General features: G+C 41.8%; 2 protein-coding genes across 11 annotated transcripts in view; one reads left to right on the plus strand and one right to left on the minus strand.

Moving 5' to 3' along the window:
• Positions 1 to 369: 369 nt before the first annotated feature.
• nup188 (nucleoporin 188) lies at positions 370 to 15,776 on the plus strand. The gene is made up of 44 exons (XM_053447740.1): positions 370 to 591; positions 678 to 814; positions 1,317 to 1,371; positions 1,694 to 1,767; positions 1,855 to 1,939; positions 2,040 to 2,120; positions 2,303 to 2,347; positions 2,463 to 2,555; positions 2,692 to 2,811; positions 2,951 to 3,162; positions 3,448 to 3,562; positions 3,861 to 4,061; positions 4,405 to 4,485; positions 4,576 to 4,668; positions 4,752 to 4,871; positions 4,956 to 5,082; positions 5,250 to 5,408; positions 5,996 to 6,122; positions 6,226 to 6,313; positions 6,412 to 6,488; positions 6,568 to 6,682; positions 6,842 to 6,962; positions 7,048 to 7,114; positions 7,720 to 7,845; positions 7,960 to 8,200; positions 8,288 to 8,494; positions 8,585 to 8,754; positions 8,851 to 8,920; positions 9,009 to 9,076; positions 9,166 to 9,361; positions 9,957 to 10,034; positions 10,148 to 10,236; positions 10,333 to 10,475; positions 10,560 to 10,738; positions 11,596 to 11,796; positions 12,290 to 12,382; positions 12,470 to 12,622; positions 12,752 to 12,889; positions 12,978 to 13,052; positions 13,269 to 13,484; positions 14,001 to 14,132; positions 14,213 to 14,286; positions 14,362 to 14,491; positions 15,001 to 15,776. Exons 2-44 carry the CDS (start codon positions 789 to 791, stop codon positions 15,178 to 15,180), a joined length of 5,241 nt encoding a protein of 1,746 aa, XP_053303715.1. The 5' UTR covers positions 370 to 591; positions 678 to 788; the 3' UTR covers positions 15,181 to 15,776.
• Positions 15,777 to 15,778: 2 nt separating this feature from the next.
• The window catches only part of cdk5rap2 (CDK5 regulatory subunit associated protein 2), a 29,913-nt gene continuing 29,197 nt past the window's right edge, over positions 15,779 to 16,494 (minus strand). For all 10 annotated transcript variants that reach the window (XM_053447733.1, XM_053447737.1, XM_053447735.1 and 7 more), the window contains one exon: positions 15,779 to 16,261. In XM_053447733.1, coding sequence (XP_053303708.1) covers positions 16,134 to 16,261 — 128 coding nt within the window. In that variant the 3' untranslated portion in view covers positions 15,779 to 16,133. The remainder of the gene's footprint in view (positions 16,262 to 16,494) is intronic.

Genomic DNA, 16,494 nt, shown 5'->3' on the forward strand with positions numbered 1-16,494 from the left:
TAATATAATTCTGAAAATGCATGTAAAACCTTCTAGTTTATATTCGGTGATCAAATAAATGACATATTGTTCCCATCAACTAGCACAAGGTCACTCATACTCATTAATTTATTATATATTTCAAAGGTATCACTATAATGTTGCAGCTGTTAAAAAATGGGGTTACTGCCAGGTAGTTTAATCTACAGTAATACATCATAAGAGTAAATAAAAACATATCATATATCAATAAATGTAGTAAATACAATATGTACAATATAGGTATGTGAAGTGAAATGAAATGAAACGCAGAGCCTGAAATAGAAGCAATGACAATTTAAATTCAATCGCAGTATTCAGTGTTTTAGAATTACTTGGGTACCTGATTATTAAGATCACTCAATAATTCATAAACTAAAAACACACAAATCTTCCTATTGTCTGTGGTGGTAAATCATTATGTACAAATCATCCTCATACTTTCTGCTACCATTGTAAAGCAGCTTGTGGAGAGATTTTGAAAAGGTTTGGGCCGAAAAAGGAGACCGGAAGTTGTAAATGTCCTGAGCGCTGAGTCGTGATTGGCTCAGAGGTCTACACTGGATTAAAGATGTAAGAAGCTTAATTTATTATGCTTTAATCATGTTTTTCCATTATTATTTTTGCAGAATTTATGAATTTCTTATATTTACCTCCAGAAGGTGGTGGTAGAGTAACAACAAAGATTCAAAAATTACTCCGCGAAGAAGAAGCTGCCGACGACAGCAAAGACGACACAGCCCAGCAGCCAATCACACGGCAGGAAGAAGATGGCGGAATCGGAGCTGACCGTTAGGTAGGCTGATAGCAACACATCTCAACGAGGGTCTACTGTGTCTATATAGTGGCTTTCTACGTGTTTACCAGTGTGTGGACAGTAGTACGGGAGGTGTGTGTGTGTTGAGTCCCAGCAGCAGCCATGTTTGTACTCTACAGCGCGGGTTTTGAGCTGTTAGCGCCACGCTGGCTTAGCTTAGCAAGCGCTAGCATTGAAATGTTTGAATGGCTTTCCAGCAGCACCGTGTGTCAGCCGCATGTCAACAACAGCTTGTCAGCAGCAGCAGCGTGTCCGCACTCTGCTGTCTGCTCACCAGCCACCTCTGCTCATTTGACCAGACGAAGAGCCAGCCTTCAGTTTCTTCTTAAAATGCTCCGCTGCTGCTCACGGCGGCTGTAGCCGGAACCGGTTAGTTATGACAAAGGAGAAGATACTGGTAGTGTTTGATAGTTAGCCTCCTATGCAGTGTACAGTAATATCAGATGTCACTCAGCTAAAGTACACCCCCTCTTTCTCTTAGGAGCTGTCGAGAATTATGGACCATCCTGCTGGGAAGATCTGCGTTACGAGAAACGGTATGTGCTCTTTAACCACCTGTTGTCATGTACTGTCAATGAGCAAGTGTGCAGCTAGCACAACAGTGTAGATATGCTGAATTGGAGATAATGGTCACGTCAATACAATGATTCTTGCATTTGCCGAAAAGTAAATTAAACTTTTTGTTCAGTACCTTCTGTTGAATTTAGATATACTAAAATCATATAGATCCTAAGTTCTGTTAGTGAATGCACATGGAGTAAAAATAATTATCTTGCTCAACCAATGAATGGTTTGTGTTTAAGGGAATACAGAAAATTACACTAACACTAATTCTCATGAAATGTTTGACTGCCACAGGCTCAGATAGATGCAGAGCTGGACAGACACAGAGACAGACTGCATCAAGGTCTCCGTTACTACAAACCACCCAGGTATAGTTAGTTATTTTTGTCTTGACATCAAATATCCTATCGTTTTATAACAATTGAAAAGGTAACTGTCATTTTCACGTGTTCAAGTTCATCCTCTGCTGGGAAAGTGAAGGACAACAAAGAAGTTGCACAGCCACTGAAGGATTTTGGTTTGAGGATCAGTAAACTGTTGGTAAGTGTTAAAAGGCTGACGTGTTTTACGAAGAATGTGATTCACTGTTTTCATTTGTTGCATTTCATGATGATTTAATGACAATGTAATAACATTACAGGCCCTTGATGAGCAGCAGAGTGTGCAGCTTTTACAGTGCTACCTACAGGAGGATTACAGAGGAACCCAGGATTCATTAAAGGTGCCTCTTCTCACTTGAATATTCCGTTTTAAATTTAAATAATGAATCTGTGCCTGGAAATCTTCTCTCTCTTGTTCAACATGTATAAAAAGGCCTGCTTAAGTTATTTAATAGGAAACTTTTATCATGATAAAGATTTGATCGTGAATGATATGAAGTGAATAACTGAGTCTTCTGTACAGGTTGTTCTCAAGGATGAGCGACAAAGCCAAGCACTGCTACTGAAGGTCAGTACAGAGATCTGCAACTATATATTTCCTTTATCGTTTCACATAGTTCTCATTATGGCAACTTCCATATGTAATCCAGTCAGTATGACTTCTTATGTGTGTGTATTTACAGATAGCTGACTATTACTATGAGGAGCGCATGTGTCTGCTCAGATGTGTCCTCCTCTTGCTGACATACTTTCAGGATGAGCGACATCCATACAGGGTGAGAAACCGATGGATTTAGGTCACAGCGTCACATAATTGAAGAACAAATTGTTTTCGGTTGATTCTCGCTGAAGGGAATATTATTTGTTGTTGCTTCTGTAACATAAATCTGTGTGTGTCTGTTATTTGTCCAGGCTGAGTACTCTAACTGTGTCAATAAGCTGGAAAAAGACCTGGTGAGCAACTACCAGTCACAGTTTGAGAGCCTCTTCAAAGCAGAAGCACCAACATGGGAAACTCATGGAAATCTCATGGTAACAGTCTTCTTCATATATTTTGTTAATATGCTGTATATTGTAACCTAGATCAACTGTAAATATAATGTGTAATTCACTTGTTTGACATGAAGTCATAACTGACATTTGTTTGTCAAAATAATGTTTTCTTTTCCAGACGGAGAGGCAGGTGTCCCGGTGGTTCCTGCAGTGTCTGAGAGAACAGTCTCTGCTGCTGGAGATCATATTCCTGTATTATGCTTACTTTGAGATGAGGCCGTCCGACCTGCTGAGCTTTACAAAGATGTTCAAGGAGCAGGGGTTTGGTTTGCGGCAGACAAACAGACACCTAGTAGACAAAAGCATGGACTCATTGGTTGACCGCATTGGGTAAGAAAACTAAGGGTTAGTGTTTATGAGAAAACAGGGGAAGCATTAAGTTGGTTGCTGCTGGTAAAATGATCAGGATACATTGAAAGATTCCCTTCTTTATTCAAACACATAATGAAAGCAACTGTTTGTGTAAGAATCAAATTATTCTTCAAAACAATTGGGACCAAGATATGTACTGAATTGGGTAATTCACAATTAGAAAACATGTGGACTCTAGTACCTTTGCTTATCCTATAATTCCTTGTGGTCTTTAATAACTTTCATGTTTCTTTTGGGCTGCAGATATCTGAGCTCTCTCATCCTGGTTGAAGGAATGGACATAGACTTCCTGCACAAGTGTGCCCTAGAAGACTCTACAGAGCAGCATCAGTTCTTCAGTGCTCCAGACGTCATCAAGGTATGATTTGACTTTCTAAATGCAGTAGAAATAAGTATGCTGTAATGCAACATGAAAAAAACGTTCAGTCTATATTCAAAGTGATAGTGTGGCTTCTCAACCCACACAGGCTCATAATGCGTATGGATGGTGATCTGCCTGTATATTGTTTAGATTTGATTATCTTCTCAAAGCCTCAATGACAGATGGGCCTTCAATGTCTGTAAATGTCCTGAACAGATCCTTAGTCTACAGTTTTAAGTACCTAAAAGAAACTATTCAAACATCTGAAGGTTTATTCTTTATCTGCCTCTTCCAGGAGATGAGTCAGTTGCTGATGACATTCGGGGACATCCCTCATCACGGGCCAGTGCTGCTCGCTTGGGTCCTGCTGAGACACACATTGAGACCGGACGAGTCCAGCCCCGTGATCCGGAGGATAGGCAACACTGCTCTGCAGTTGGGGGTGTTCAAGTACCTTTCAACCATGTTGAAAGGCCTTGGAGTCTCAGGGAATAATGTAAGCGAACACCAGGTGTAATGCAAATTTGAAGATCTTAAAGTTGGAAAATATTATATCTCTTAAAGTTAAAGAACATACAATAGAATCCCTTTAATGGTTACTGTGTTGTTATAGCTTCTAAAACATTTTAGGCTTTTGGAGAACCCTGTCTCTGTGGCCTTCATTAACTTAACTGTTCAAATTATATTAATTAGCTGTACACCTTAGAACAGGACCTTAGTAGGTCTCAATTGAAAGCCTCAGAGTGATGGATCTCTAATCTTATTCTCTGTAGTGCTTCTGGTTTTCTCTAACAGGCAGTTAAATGTAATCACATGGGTCTCTGACTCTTTCCCTTCAGTGCACGGCAAGCACAGCAAAGATGTGTATCTACGGACTCCTCTCATTTGTGATCACTTCTTTTGAAGAAGAAAGCTTACAGGTATTTGGTCAGATTTAAGATCTCTACATTCTTTCTTTTATATTTGTAACTTTTTTTGGTAACATGTCTTCATCGTACTGAATGTGCCAGACTGATGGTGTGGCGACGCAGTGCTCCCACCTGATCGATGCAGCTTGTGAGGTCCTCTCTGCTCCCAATCTGCCCGAAGTCTTTTGGGAAATGGTGAGGAAAGAAAATGCTGAAGACACAATAGGACAAATGACAGAAAAAATAAGACTGTGTTCTGATTGTAAATTTCAATCCAGAAACCAAACATGGGATTGGGAATGATCCTGGACAGTGCGGTTGGGATGTTCCCTCATAAGATTGGACCACTGTTACAACTTCTGACTGCGCTTCTGTCAAACAAGTTGACAGTTAAAAAGGTAGATTGCACACATTCACAGATTAGATACACACTCCAAATTTCCTTATGAAAATGGTTTAACAATTTATTTTCTGTGCGACAGGTGTACAACTTTTTGGATAAGATGTCCTTCTACACACAAGTTTACAAACATAAGCCAAATGACATCATCTCCAAGGATGATGAGACTTTGTGGAGGAGACAAACGCCAAAGCTCCTCTATCCTCTCGGTTAGTTAGTTTGATTATTACTGGGAGTTTTAAGAACAGATACAAATTATAGTGTGGGAATTTCTGATGCATGTATTAAGGATGAATAAGAGGTTTTAAGAAGTTTTTAATCTCCATTTTTCTCATCTTGTCTTACCTCCTCTATAAAATGTAATTTCAACCACCAGGATCAGGGCAGGCTAATCTGTGGCTGCCACAGGGAGTGCTCGGCCAGGTGATGTTAGCAGGTGAACAGGGCTATGTGGTGCGCTGGGACCACTCCTACAGCTCCTGGACTCTCTTCACGTGTGAGGTGGAGATGCTGCTCCATGTAGTTTCAACAGCAGGTACACATCATTCAACCTTTCACATGCAGATTAGATGCTTCTTAAAAGGATAATGCTTATAATATTCAATATTATTGATAAAGTCAATATATGACCAAATCCATCAATGCATTAGTCCATGACTCAATACTTTCTGACTGCCCAATACTGTCTGTGGCTCTTGGCCATATGTCACTTTGTATCACATGGAATAAATATAAACAAATTAAAGAATGCATCCATTAACCAATTAACAATAATATATATCCCAAAACAGCAAGGTAGTTTTTAGCAAACAATACACATGAGGAATAACCCTTGTTACCAATTTTAGCGACAAGTTGCTTGTGTTATGTGTCTTTGAATGTTGGATCAACTCGAACTCACCCACAGATCTCTTTGTCCTTGTAATGAAGGACCGTGGAATTGTCTTGCTAACTGACTGTTAATCTATGTCAGGCTTTGGACACACAGACAATATTTATTAACAATATCAGGTCGTTGTTGGTTTAAGTCTGAGGTTGGATTTATAGACATTAAAAATGTTTAGCTTTACATTCAGTATTATAGTAACGTGTAGTAATGTTCTCTGGCTTTACTTGTGTCAGATGTTATAGCTCACTGTGTTCGTGTGAAACCCATCCTGGATCTGGTTCACAAGATCATCAGCACAGACTGGACGGTGTCGGACTGTCTGCTGCCTCTCACTTCACGAATCTACATGCTGCTGCAGAGGTTAACTAACTCATCAAACCTTTTGTGTTGTTGTTCTTTTGTATATATGAAACTTTTCTGATAAGAACTGAATTGACTTGTTTTGTGTGTTTACTTCCATCAGGTTAACATCAGTCATCAACCCTCCAGTGGAAGTTATTGCCTCCTGCGTGAACTGCCTCTCTGTTCTGGCTGCAAGGAATCCTGGGAAAGTGAGTTTTCTGGCTACTTCTAAACAGAAGTCATGTTTATAAGTGAATGTACTGTTCTTGAATCCTTATCAAACATCTCATCTTTTATTTATCTTCAGGTGTGGTCCAGTCTGCACCACACTGGCTTCCTCCCATTTGCCTCCAACCCTTTGACCACCATGGCTCAGTGTGTGAGGTAAATGAATTTCCCTTGCATATTTCTAACATGTATATCTGGGGAAAGTATTGAAAAAGTTTTTTATCTTTCTTTCTAGTGCTGAGGGGATGAAGGCAGGTAACTATGGCAACCTGCTGGTCCAGATTGAACAGCCCAGGGGGGAGTATTCTGTGACCATCGCCTTCCTTCGTCTCATTACAACCCTGGTCAAGGTAATTGCATATCTACTGAGATAGAGACACAGCAGTGTTTTCTGCCCAGCATTATGTTTCAGCTGCTGAGCAGTTCCATTAATTATCACGTAAAGGTGTGACAGTATTTTTATTTTTTAATCTGGTGTCCTTCAGCTGTAGTGTGTCTCTTTCCTTCAGGGTCAGCTTGGCAGCACTCAGAACAAAGGCCTGATCCCGTGTGTGTTGCTGGTGCTGAAGGAGATGTTGCCGACGTACCACAAGTGGCGTTACAACACCTACGGAGTCAGGGAGAAGATAGGTGCGGACACAATTTCTGTCTCCCAAAATGAAAAAAAAAATCAAGCAAACACAGAAAAATCACCGACTTGTCCGTGTTGCTGCAGGTTGTCTCATTTTGGAGCTGATTCACGCTATTCTCAATCTGAGCCCAGAGGGAGAAGATCAGGGCAGGTAGGAATAATTGTTGAGATTCAAGTGACTTTACTCTGTTGATACTAATAGACTGGTACAAGTAGTGAATATAATCATTACCGCAATTGAAGACGGTTTATTCAGAAGTTAACAATTCTACAACTTGATGAATTTTTTTTTTTTACATCTGACAATAAAACCTGGATTCAAGCTGTATCAGCACCTGGAAATTAAAGCCTATATTAAGAACTCTGAAATTAATTCTCAGATTGTTACATTCAAATACAATCATTTTATTTAGTTATGTTTAATTTAGTTTCAGGGAGTCTGTTAAATGACATGGACTTTAAGTTTCACATCAATATACAGAAATATGCAACTGCACTAGATGTTGCAATGTGGGTTTGTGTCATAAATGATTTGTTTGTTACATAATTCAGCCATTTACTGATCCCACCTTCCTAAATTTGAGGATTTACTGCTTTTTTGTTTTGTATTGTAAAGCATTTGTGGATTTGAACATTTCTTTTTTCTTTAGGCTGTCAGTTGTAGCCTCAATAAATTAATTGACAGACCATAATCTTGTTACTTGAAAAGTTGCTCCTTGAAAAGCTGTTGATATACTCTTATCTCTCTTGATGCAGCACCCCCACCCTGCAGTCTCTGTGCATCTACTGCCTGGCAAACACTGAGGCTGGACAGGCTGTCGTCAATATCATGGGAGTTGGAGTGGACACAATAGATTTGGTTCTGGCTGCGCAGCCCAGCAGGTGAACATTCTGATGTGTTAGAGTCAAGTTTTCCTCATTATTAGACCTCCACTCATTGTGTTGTGATGTCTGATAATGTAATTTAAATGTTTTCCTCTATCTGACTCTGACCAGCTGTGGCTCTGAGGGTCCTGGTCAGACCCTGATCCAGACGGTCAAATTGGCCTTCTCTGTCACAAACAACGTCATCCGCCTGAAGCCGCTGTCCGATGTTGTGTCCCCGCTGGAGCAGGCGCTGACACAGCACGGAGGTCACGGCAACAACCTCATTGTTGTTCTGGCCAAGTACATTTACCACAAACATGATCCGGCGCTGCCTCGCCTTGCAATCCAGTTGCTCAAAAGACTTGCCTCAGTAAGAGATCCAGTACATACATGCAGATGGTACATGTGGACTTCATTTGGTACAACATAGAATATTGATGTTGAATTTCCTCTGCAGGTGGCTCCCATGTCAGTCTACGCCTGCCTTGGAAGCGATGCATCAGCCATCCGAGATGCGTTCCTCACTCGGCTGCAGAGCAAAACAGAAGACATGAGGATCAAGGTCATGATCCTTGAGTTTCTCACTGTTGCTGTAGAAACTCAGCCCGGCCTCATCGAGCTGTTCCTCAACCTGGAAGTCAAAGATGGCAGCGAGGGCTCAAAGGTGTGAAAGGATGCTTGTAGTGATGAAAAAGTATATTTGTTTGTGTTGAATCTGGATTCAACGCAGCATTTAAATGTTTCCATCCTATAGGAGTTTCTTCTTGGTGAGTGGAGCTGTCTTCATGTAGTGTTGGACCTGATTGACTCCAAACAACAGGGGAAATATTGGTGTCCTCCTCTGCTCCACCGAGCTGCCCTGGCCTTCCTTCTCGCCCTCTGGCAGGATCGCAGAGACAGTGCCATCTCCGTCTTACGTGCCAAGTAAACACATTTATCTTTGACCCGTTTTCACCTCACACTATGTGCTACTGAATGTGTTGAAAGACTTATAAATATACAACTGTTTATTTTTAACAGAGAACGTTTTTGGGAGAATCTGACGACACCTCTATTTGCAACCCTCACCCCACCTTCAGATACCACAGAGGTATTTAACTGTTTACACTCTGCTATTTTGATTAATGGGATCATGAGTCATGTGTGTCAACTCAATGATGTTTGTTTTCTGGCCCCAGCCTTGTGTTCTGGAGACGTGTGCTTTTGTCATGAAAATCATCGGCCTGGAGATCTACTATGTTGTCAGGTAATTTCAGAACATTCAGTATTTTCCATTTTCATTTTTCCCATTTGCAGACAATATTTAATTGATGTTAAATGTTTGTGTTGTTGCAGTGGCTCATTAGAGCAGTCTCTGAAGGATGGGCTGCAGAAGTTCTCCAACGCACGAAGATATGAGTACTGGTCCCAGTATGTCAAGTCTCTGGTGTGTCACGTTGCTGAGATGGAAGAAGATGGAATCTGTCATTTTCAAGAGACCCAGATGTTGATCTCTGCCTGGAGGATGCTGTTGATTCTTTCCACCAGCCACGTATGTTAACAGTCGACTCGGTCCTGCTTCCACTGTTTCAGGTCGTGTTGTAATATAAGGCTGCCTTGAGGAAGAGCTTGACATTTTGGGACTAGTGAGGCTGGTAGACCCTCAAAAGATCCAGTGATTCCATTATTTTTTAACACAAAATCCCCATAACCCTTGTGGGTCAACTCTCCTCTCATCCTGTGATAGGACAGGTTGGGCCAAGTTGAGACCGGAAACTCTAAACAGCTGTTTGGTTCAATTTGGACAGAAAACTCCCAAGTCACACTTTACTGTGCTGCTGTGTGGAGACACTTTCCCCTTTCACAAGAATTGATTAGAGGGAATGTGGATGCTGCCAAGCAAAGTTTTATTTGTGTAAAGAAGTGAAACAGTTTCTGTATTGATTTAACAAAAAAGATATAACATGTTAACTACAGAGCAGTCTTAACTGTTTCCATTGTTTGTGCTAAGCTAATGAGCACATTTCAATCTATTAAGCACAAGTCCATAGTCTTTTAAACAGCCTGATAAATTCTCTAGTGTTTAACAAAGTAAGTCTTGATCACACAGAGCTCTGCTGCAGTGATGCTTTACTTTCTGTTTTCAGTCTGATGTGATGCAGCTCACTGAGGACTCCACCAAGCTGAAGCTGTTCATGGACGTCCTGGATGGGACGACAGCAGCTGTAAGTTTTCATGTCACAAATGATGTTCTTGTAATAAATGTCAGTTCTTCTATATTTCTTTACTTTACATCTCTGTCTACTTTGTAACCATGTTCCTGATTATTGTCTCTCAGCTGACAACCCCCTCCTCGTCTGTGCCTTGCCTTGGTCTTGGGTCCATGATGACCACGCTGCTGCTCATCCTCCTCAAGCAGTGGAGAGGGTGTGTATTCATGGACAGAGAGGGAGTCAATGTGAACACCTGACGTATTCAAACTTCTTTATCTCTAATAAATTACCGGGCTCTTCCTGTTTCCAGTGTTGTAGCAACGGCTCCTGACATCCTGTCTCCCCTCTCCTTGATCCTGGAGAGCATCCAAGCTAACCAGCAGATAATGGATAGGACCAAAGCTAAAATCTTCTCTGCACTCATTTCTGTGCTGCAGATTCAGGGACTCAACGGTAGGAGGTCTTTGTGTGTGTTGGATTCAAATGTTTCTGTCTTTAGTTTGATCTATTTCTTAATGTAAATTCTCTGTCAACCAGGTGGGGATATTTCCCAGCTGCCCCAGCTGTTGCTGTCAGTGTGTGAGACAGTGAAAGACGAGGCGCTGGCGCTCATTGACAACACTCGCCACATGAGCCAGACCGCAGACACAATGGAGGACGAGGACAGCATGGAGACCGAGTCTGCCCGTGGCCCACAGAAGGACCAAAGAGACGGGGTGAGTGAGGCTGCAATGATCAGAAGAGATTGTTTCAGATGCTGTTTTTTACACTTTAAAGGCCGAATTTGTGTCTTTGTCCCCCCCCCCCCCCCCCCATCTAATAGTCAACATTCTTCAGTTCTCACAGGAGACAGCAATTCAGTTGTGTAAAATCCTGAAACCTTCAATCTATGGAAATATTTGTACTTAGAGCCAAAGACTCTCTGATTAAATTTCAGTGGTCAAAGTTAAAGGTGACCTCATATCATTGGGAATGTAATTAACATCAAAAACAAATCTCCCAGTATTAAGGAAAGTAGAAAACCATTTCCTGGATCACATTTCCAGTTCAAACTAAAATGTCAGTCACTCAGCAGAGCCAGTTCGTCCGACCGAGGCTCAACAGTCTCCTTCAGTTCAATCAAATTGTACACACTCAGATATCAGTTCTCAAAATATGTCAAATCATGTTGCCGGTTCTGACCCGGCCCGTTGCGCTCTCTTTCCATGTCCAGTTACTATCCTGTCAATTAAAGGGAAAATCCCCCCAAAAATATCTGATCTTAAATAAAGAAATATTCATGAATTATTTTTGGGGAAATATGGGAAAATGTGAATGATCTCTCACAATGTAAAAGAAAGTGAGACAAATTCCTAGATCTGCCCCTTTGCTCAGATCCTCGCCAAAATTGAATGGCTTGTCTCTCGGCCCAACGTCCCATCCTTTCACAGAGTTTCATGAAAATCTATTCAGTAGTTTTTGCCAACAAACTACACACGGTTGAAAATGGTCCCTTTGTGTTCCTAAAGCCACAATGTAAATCCAGCATAAAGTTCATTTTGGACCATTTCCCCTCTCACGATGTTTTGACCAGGTGTGTGTGCTGGCGCTGCATTTGGCGAAGGAGCTGTGTCGCAGCGATGAGGATGGCGAGCACTGGGTATCGGTGATGAGGAATGTTCCGGTCCTTCCCTCAGTTCTCAGCGCGGTCGAGCTCAGCCTTCGCTCCAAACACAACCTCTACTTCACTGAGGCTGCTCTTCATCTGCTGCTCACACTGGCCCGCACTCCACAGGTAAACACACACACACACACTCCTCTTCTGGGCATCTTGCTCTGTATTTCATGTGTTAAAAGGTCGGTTTGGTGATTTGTTTCTAAAACAGTTTTCATCTTATTTGTTGAAATCCTATTTAAATCAAAAGCATCAATAAATAAACCTGTCTGGGAAATGAAGCCAGTTCTGTGGCCCTTGCAGGTCTGTAAGAAACGTGACCTATCATTTAATTCGGACAGACAAATTCTTGATTCATTTAAAATGACCCCACACTATTTACACTGATCATCAGATAATGATTGATACTTTTCTTAATGAGAAATCTTCATCAACCTCTCTGCTCTCACTCAAAAAATGTGACCGGATGTCATTTCCACATTGCATGTTTTACAAATAGCGTTCAGCCCGAGTGACGTGTATTAGTTGTATTTTATTTGAAGGTTTAGCCAGCTCTAGTTTTGTATCTATCGTTGATGTTAAATGTTGTGTTACTGTGATTGTTGGTCTCCAGGGAGCAGCAGCTGTTGCTGCAGCAGGAGTCATCCAAACCATCTGCCTCCCTCTTCTGAGCGTATACGAGGTCCCTTCCAATGAAGCATCACAGGTGATTTCACATAGAAATGCTTCATGATGCAGATATAACACTTAATGCATTAACATGATATAATAACACATCCATGTCCCTGTGCAGAGTTTCTCCCGCAAGTCCCAGGACTCCGCCTGCTGGCCGGGTGTGTACCGCCTGTGCATGTCTTTAATGGAGAGTCTGCTCAAGACTCTGCGCTACAACTTCATCAATGAAGCCCTGGACTTTGTTGGAGTGCATCAAGAGCGCATTCTACAGGTAAGAAGAATGTATGAAGAAGAGATTGAAACACTGGTCGAACCCTGACTGTCTGAACTCTTCTATTTCAACATTCAACTCCTTCTATTGTTGAGAAAACACTAATCTTTGGTCTCTTGTCGTGCTCAGTGTCTGAACGCAGTGCGAACAGTGCAGAGTCTGTCGTGTTTGGACGAGGCCGACCACACAGTCGGCTTCCTGCTGCAGCTCTCCAGCTTCTGCAAGGAGTGGCAGTTCCACCTCCCCAAACTGCTGCGGGACATCCAGGTGAGTCCAGAGTGCAGGTCCACTCATCAGCTGAGACAAACCTGCAGCTCCACAGTTACTCAGTGTTTGTCTCTGTCTCCTCCATCAGGTCAACCTGTGTTATCTGTGTCAGACCTGCACGTATCTGCTCCACAGCAAGAAGATGCTTCATCACTACCTCCAGGTCACAAACCACACACTTTCTTACCATGATATGATTTGATAAATGCTTATTACATTTCTGTTTGATTCTTTATTATAACCTACATGATTGACAGTATCTTTTTTTGTGATGGTAAGAAGTTGTAAAAGAAACACGTTGCCACATAAATCCATTAAAACCCTTTGAGGATGTTTCTGTACTGAGATAAATAACTGCTTTATTTCTGTTTTTTCTCAGGCTAAAAACGGTGAGGCCTTGCCCCCCGCTCCCCTCCGCAGGACGCAGCGCCCCCCACAGACCCCGTCTAAAGAGGCACCAGGTGGAGGAGAGAGGGAGGAGGCAGAGCAGAAAGCCCTGCTGGCCGTGCAGTGCAGTTTACTGAAGATCCTCAGCAAAACGCTGGCCACCCTGCAGCACTTCACTCCGGACTGCTGCCAGATCCTCCTGGACCAGGTAACACTGCCGGTCCCGCGGACTCCAGAGTGGATCTAAATATATCTTAACTCAAGAGTAACTTCATTGATTATAAGTTCAGATTTCAGATAAGTTCAGAAGCGTTTTTTACACTTTCAGCTCTTACCACGCTCACACTGCCTCTGTGCTTATGTGAAACATCTGCTCTCAGACTTTTTTGGGCAACATGTCAGTCATCCCTGCCCAACCAATGATAGTTCAGCTGTAGTGTTTACATGTGGAATTGTCCCGCCCTCGTTCTGGTTGGGTTAGCTGAACATCAGACAGGAAGCTGTGGTGCACTGCATGAAGCCTCTCTCAGTTTGAGCACAAGCGCTGGGTTTTGATTGAAAGCATTAAAAATAAATTTAATCCACCCGAAAGCTCACTCTCTTGAATAAAGAGGAAACACTCATCCATTATTAACTTCATATTTCTAGTATTGTAAGAAACTCATTAACACGAAACCACAAGTCAGCTTTTTATTCAACTTGTTCCTGTCTTCTTGTTTGTCAGTGTATGGACTTGGCCGAGTACAGGACCCTGTTTGTTCTCAGCTTCACGACGCCGGCGTTTGACCCCGATGTGGCTCCTTCCTTTGGAACCCTGCTGGCCACCATCAACGTGGCTCTGAGCATGTTGAGTGAGGTACGTGCTCAGAGTTGGACATCATCGCTCAGCTCCATTCAGCCTCGACACCTAAACATGTCTGTGCTGCTTGTTTACAGATCGAGAAGAAGAAAGAGCCGGTGTCTCTGAGCATCACCTCTCTAGCTTCATCAGAGGAGATCCAGGCTCTGAAGTGGGTGACCTCCTCCTGCTGCTATATGAAGTACTGTTTGAATGTTTTAGTTTCTAACTTCTCTCTTTCCTTCAGGTCGCTGCTGATGTTCACCATGGAGAACTGCTTCTACGTCCTCATCTCTCAGGCTGCGCGCTGTCTCAAAGATCCCTCCATCCTCCCTCGAGACAAACAGAGGCTCAAACAGGAGCTCAGCTCCGAACTGGTGAGAAATCATCTCTCGGGTTTATGTTATTAATGAACAATTCTGGTGTCAGTTTTTCTTATTTACAATGAACTGATCCTGTAAAATAAGGTTTGTCTGTCATGGCCACTAGTTTACTTTACTTTGATTTGTTCAAACATACGCTGTCAATATTCTATACTGCAACATGTTCACAGCTGATAATTATCAACTATTTTTACAATGACGGAAATGTCTGAATAAATCTTAAAGCTAAACTGATGAACCCACCACAGAATGTTTTCATGGGATTTGTTGACTGTGAATTTAATTGAATATAAGTACTTCCTGTCTGATCTTGTGTAACTTAAGAGCTTTCATTTGATATAAAGCGTAAATATTCCCTATATAATTTAAAGCTGTTGATATACATAGTTGTATTATGTATGTCCTACAAGGGGGTTTCTGATTTTAATTCGCTGAAAAGATCTTTGCAGTTAAGTTTGAAATAAGCAATAACAATATTTTCTACCCTCCTTTGTTCTCCCCAGAGCACTCTTCTCTCTAGCTTGTCCCGCCACTTTCGCAGGGGCTCTCCATCATCGCCGGCCAGCGGCATCCTCCCCTCCTCCCAGTCCAAACCACCCACACCAGGCTCCAAGGGAAGCCATGAAGGTCAGGAGCCGTTCATCCAGCTCGTCCAGGCGTTTGTCAGACTCGTGCAGAGATAGAAGACACATGATCTGGAACCTGGGCAGGTTCCCCTCCCCTAGAACAATTACTCTTTTACTAAGGAACATTGTTGTACCTCCAGTAGAGTTCTACTGGTGTTAGGCCTCATGTCTGAGGTCAGTTCATGCAGTAGTTAAAATATCACAGATTCTGACCTGAGTGTTTATTCTAATATTGTGATATCTGGGGCCAGACCTTAAACATTTAATTTTGCCAAAACTGATGTAACTGAATTTGTCATGAACACAACCAAAGTTTCAAAAATGCATTTGTGGTGCTAAAGATCAGTCGCTGACTGGAGTCCATCTTTCCAAGGCCTAGTTTTATAGGCCACGCTGAAATGTAATTGATCAGACATGTTTCAAGTGCTCCTTAACCAATTAGACCTTTCAGATGGAATCTCCTGTATATTCACCAATTGTAGAACAGCACGCTCTGCAAGGCTGCTCTACTTTTTCTAATTCTCTTTATTTTCTCTAAATCTTGATCTGAACTTTGCTATTTTCTTATCTGTTTCTCCTTGTATACATTTGAAAGCAGCTGCCAACATTTGTACTTAAAAAGTGTATGTTAATAAAGGGAATTGAGTACCACAGCTGGGTTTCACCTTTTTCTTTACTGCATTTGCACATGATTCTTTCTGATGACACAGTCGCCCGAACCATCCCATACATAAACTGTCAGGCAAAAAACAGAGTCAGTAATAAAATACACTTTCCTGTTCTCATAACATCATATAAAAGAAAAATATTTAAAAATGCAGGAAATACTATTTACAAAGGCATTTTCTTTGACGATAAAAACTTTTACAACTTCAGTACCTAAATATAAATCAACTTATAGGCAGGTTTTGTGCAAGTAAGATAGAAAAAGGCGTTGATATCTGGAGAGTAAGGTGACTGTTTACAGCAGGATGAGGGCTGATGAGTAGGAAGCAGATGAACCATTAGGTTTAGAAGCTGCAGTGCAGGGAGGTATCATCTGAGGACTCCGAGTGTCTGCCTGCAGTGCTTCTGGAAACGGTTGCACTCCTCCGCTCAGGCTCTCTAGTGCCGCCTACTGGCCAGTGACTGGAACCTCCTGAAACAGACAGAACATGTCGATGACTTTCTTCAAAGAGTGAAATGTGGCAGCTGCTAACAAACTTTCAGCTTCATACATGCAGGACAAAACCAAATGGTTTCCAGACACATGCATGTGCCTACTTGTTTATTAAAAGAATAGTCCTACATTAAGGAACATTTTTATTGAACTCTATATCTCTTTAACACAAAGCTACAGCCTATAAGTGCTTAGCAGGAAAAGTACTAAAA

This window comes from Pleuronectes platessa, chromosome 19 (genome assembly GCF_947347685.1).
Source record: "Pleuronectes platessa chromosome 19, fPlePla1.1, whole genome shotgun sequence".
In the NCBI taxonomy this organism is placed as follows: Eukaryota; Metazoa; Chordata; class Actinopteri; order Pleuronectiformes; family Pleuronectidae; genus Pleuronectes; species Pleuronectes platessa.

Excerpts from the sequence above, each read along its gene's own strand:
- nup188 (XM_053447740.1), top strand. The coding sequence starts at position 789 with ATGGCGGAATCGGAGCTGACCGTTAG. Across the intron at positions 8,495-8,584 it reads ATGGCAGCGAGGGCTCAAAG|GAGTTTCTTCTTGGTGAGTG; the intron begins GTGTGAAAGGAT and ends TCCATCCTATAG. Across the intron at positions 11,797-12,289 it reads CACTGGCCCGCACTCCACAG|GGAGCAGCAGCTGTTGCTGC; the intron begins GTAAACACACAC and ends GTTGGTCTCCAG.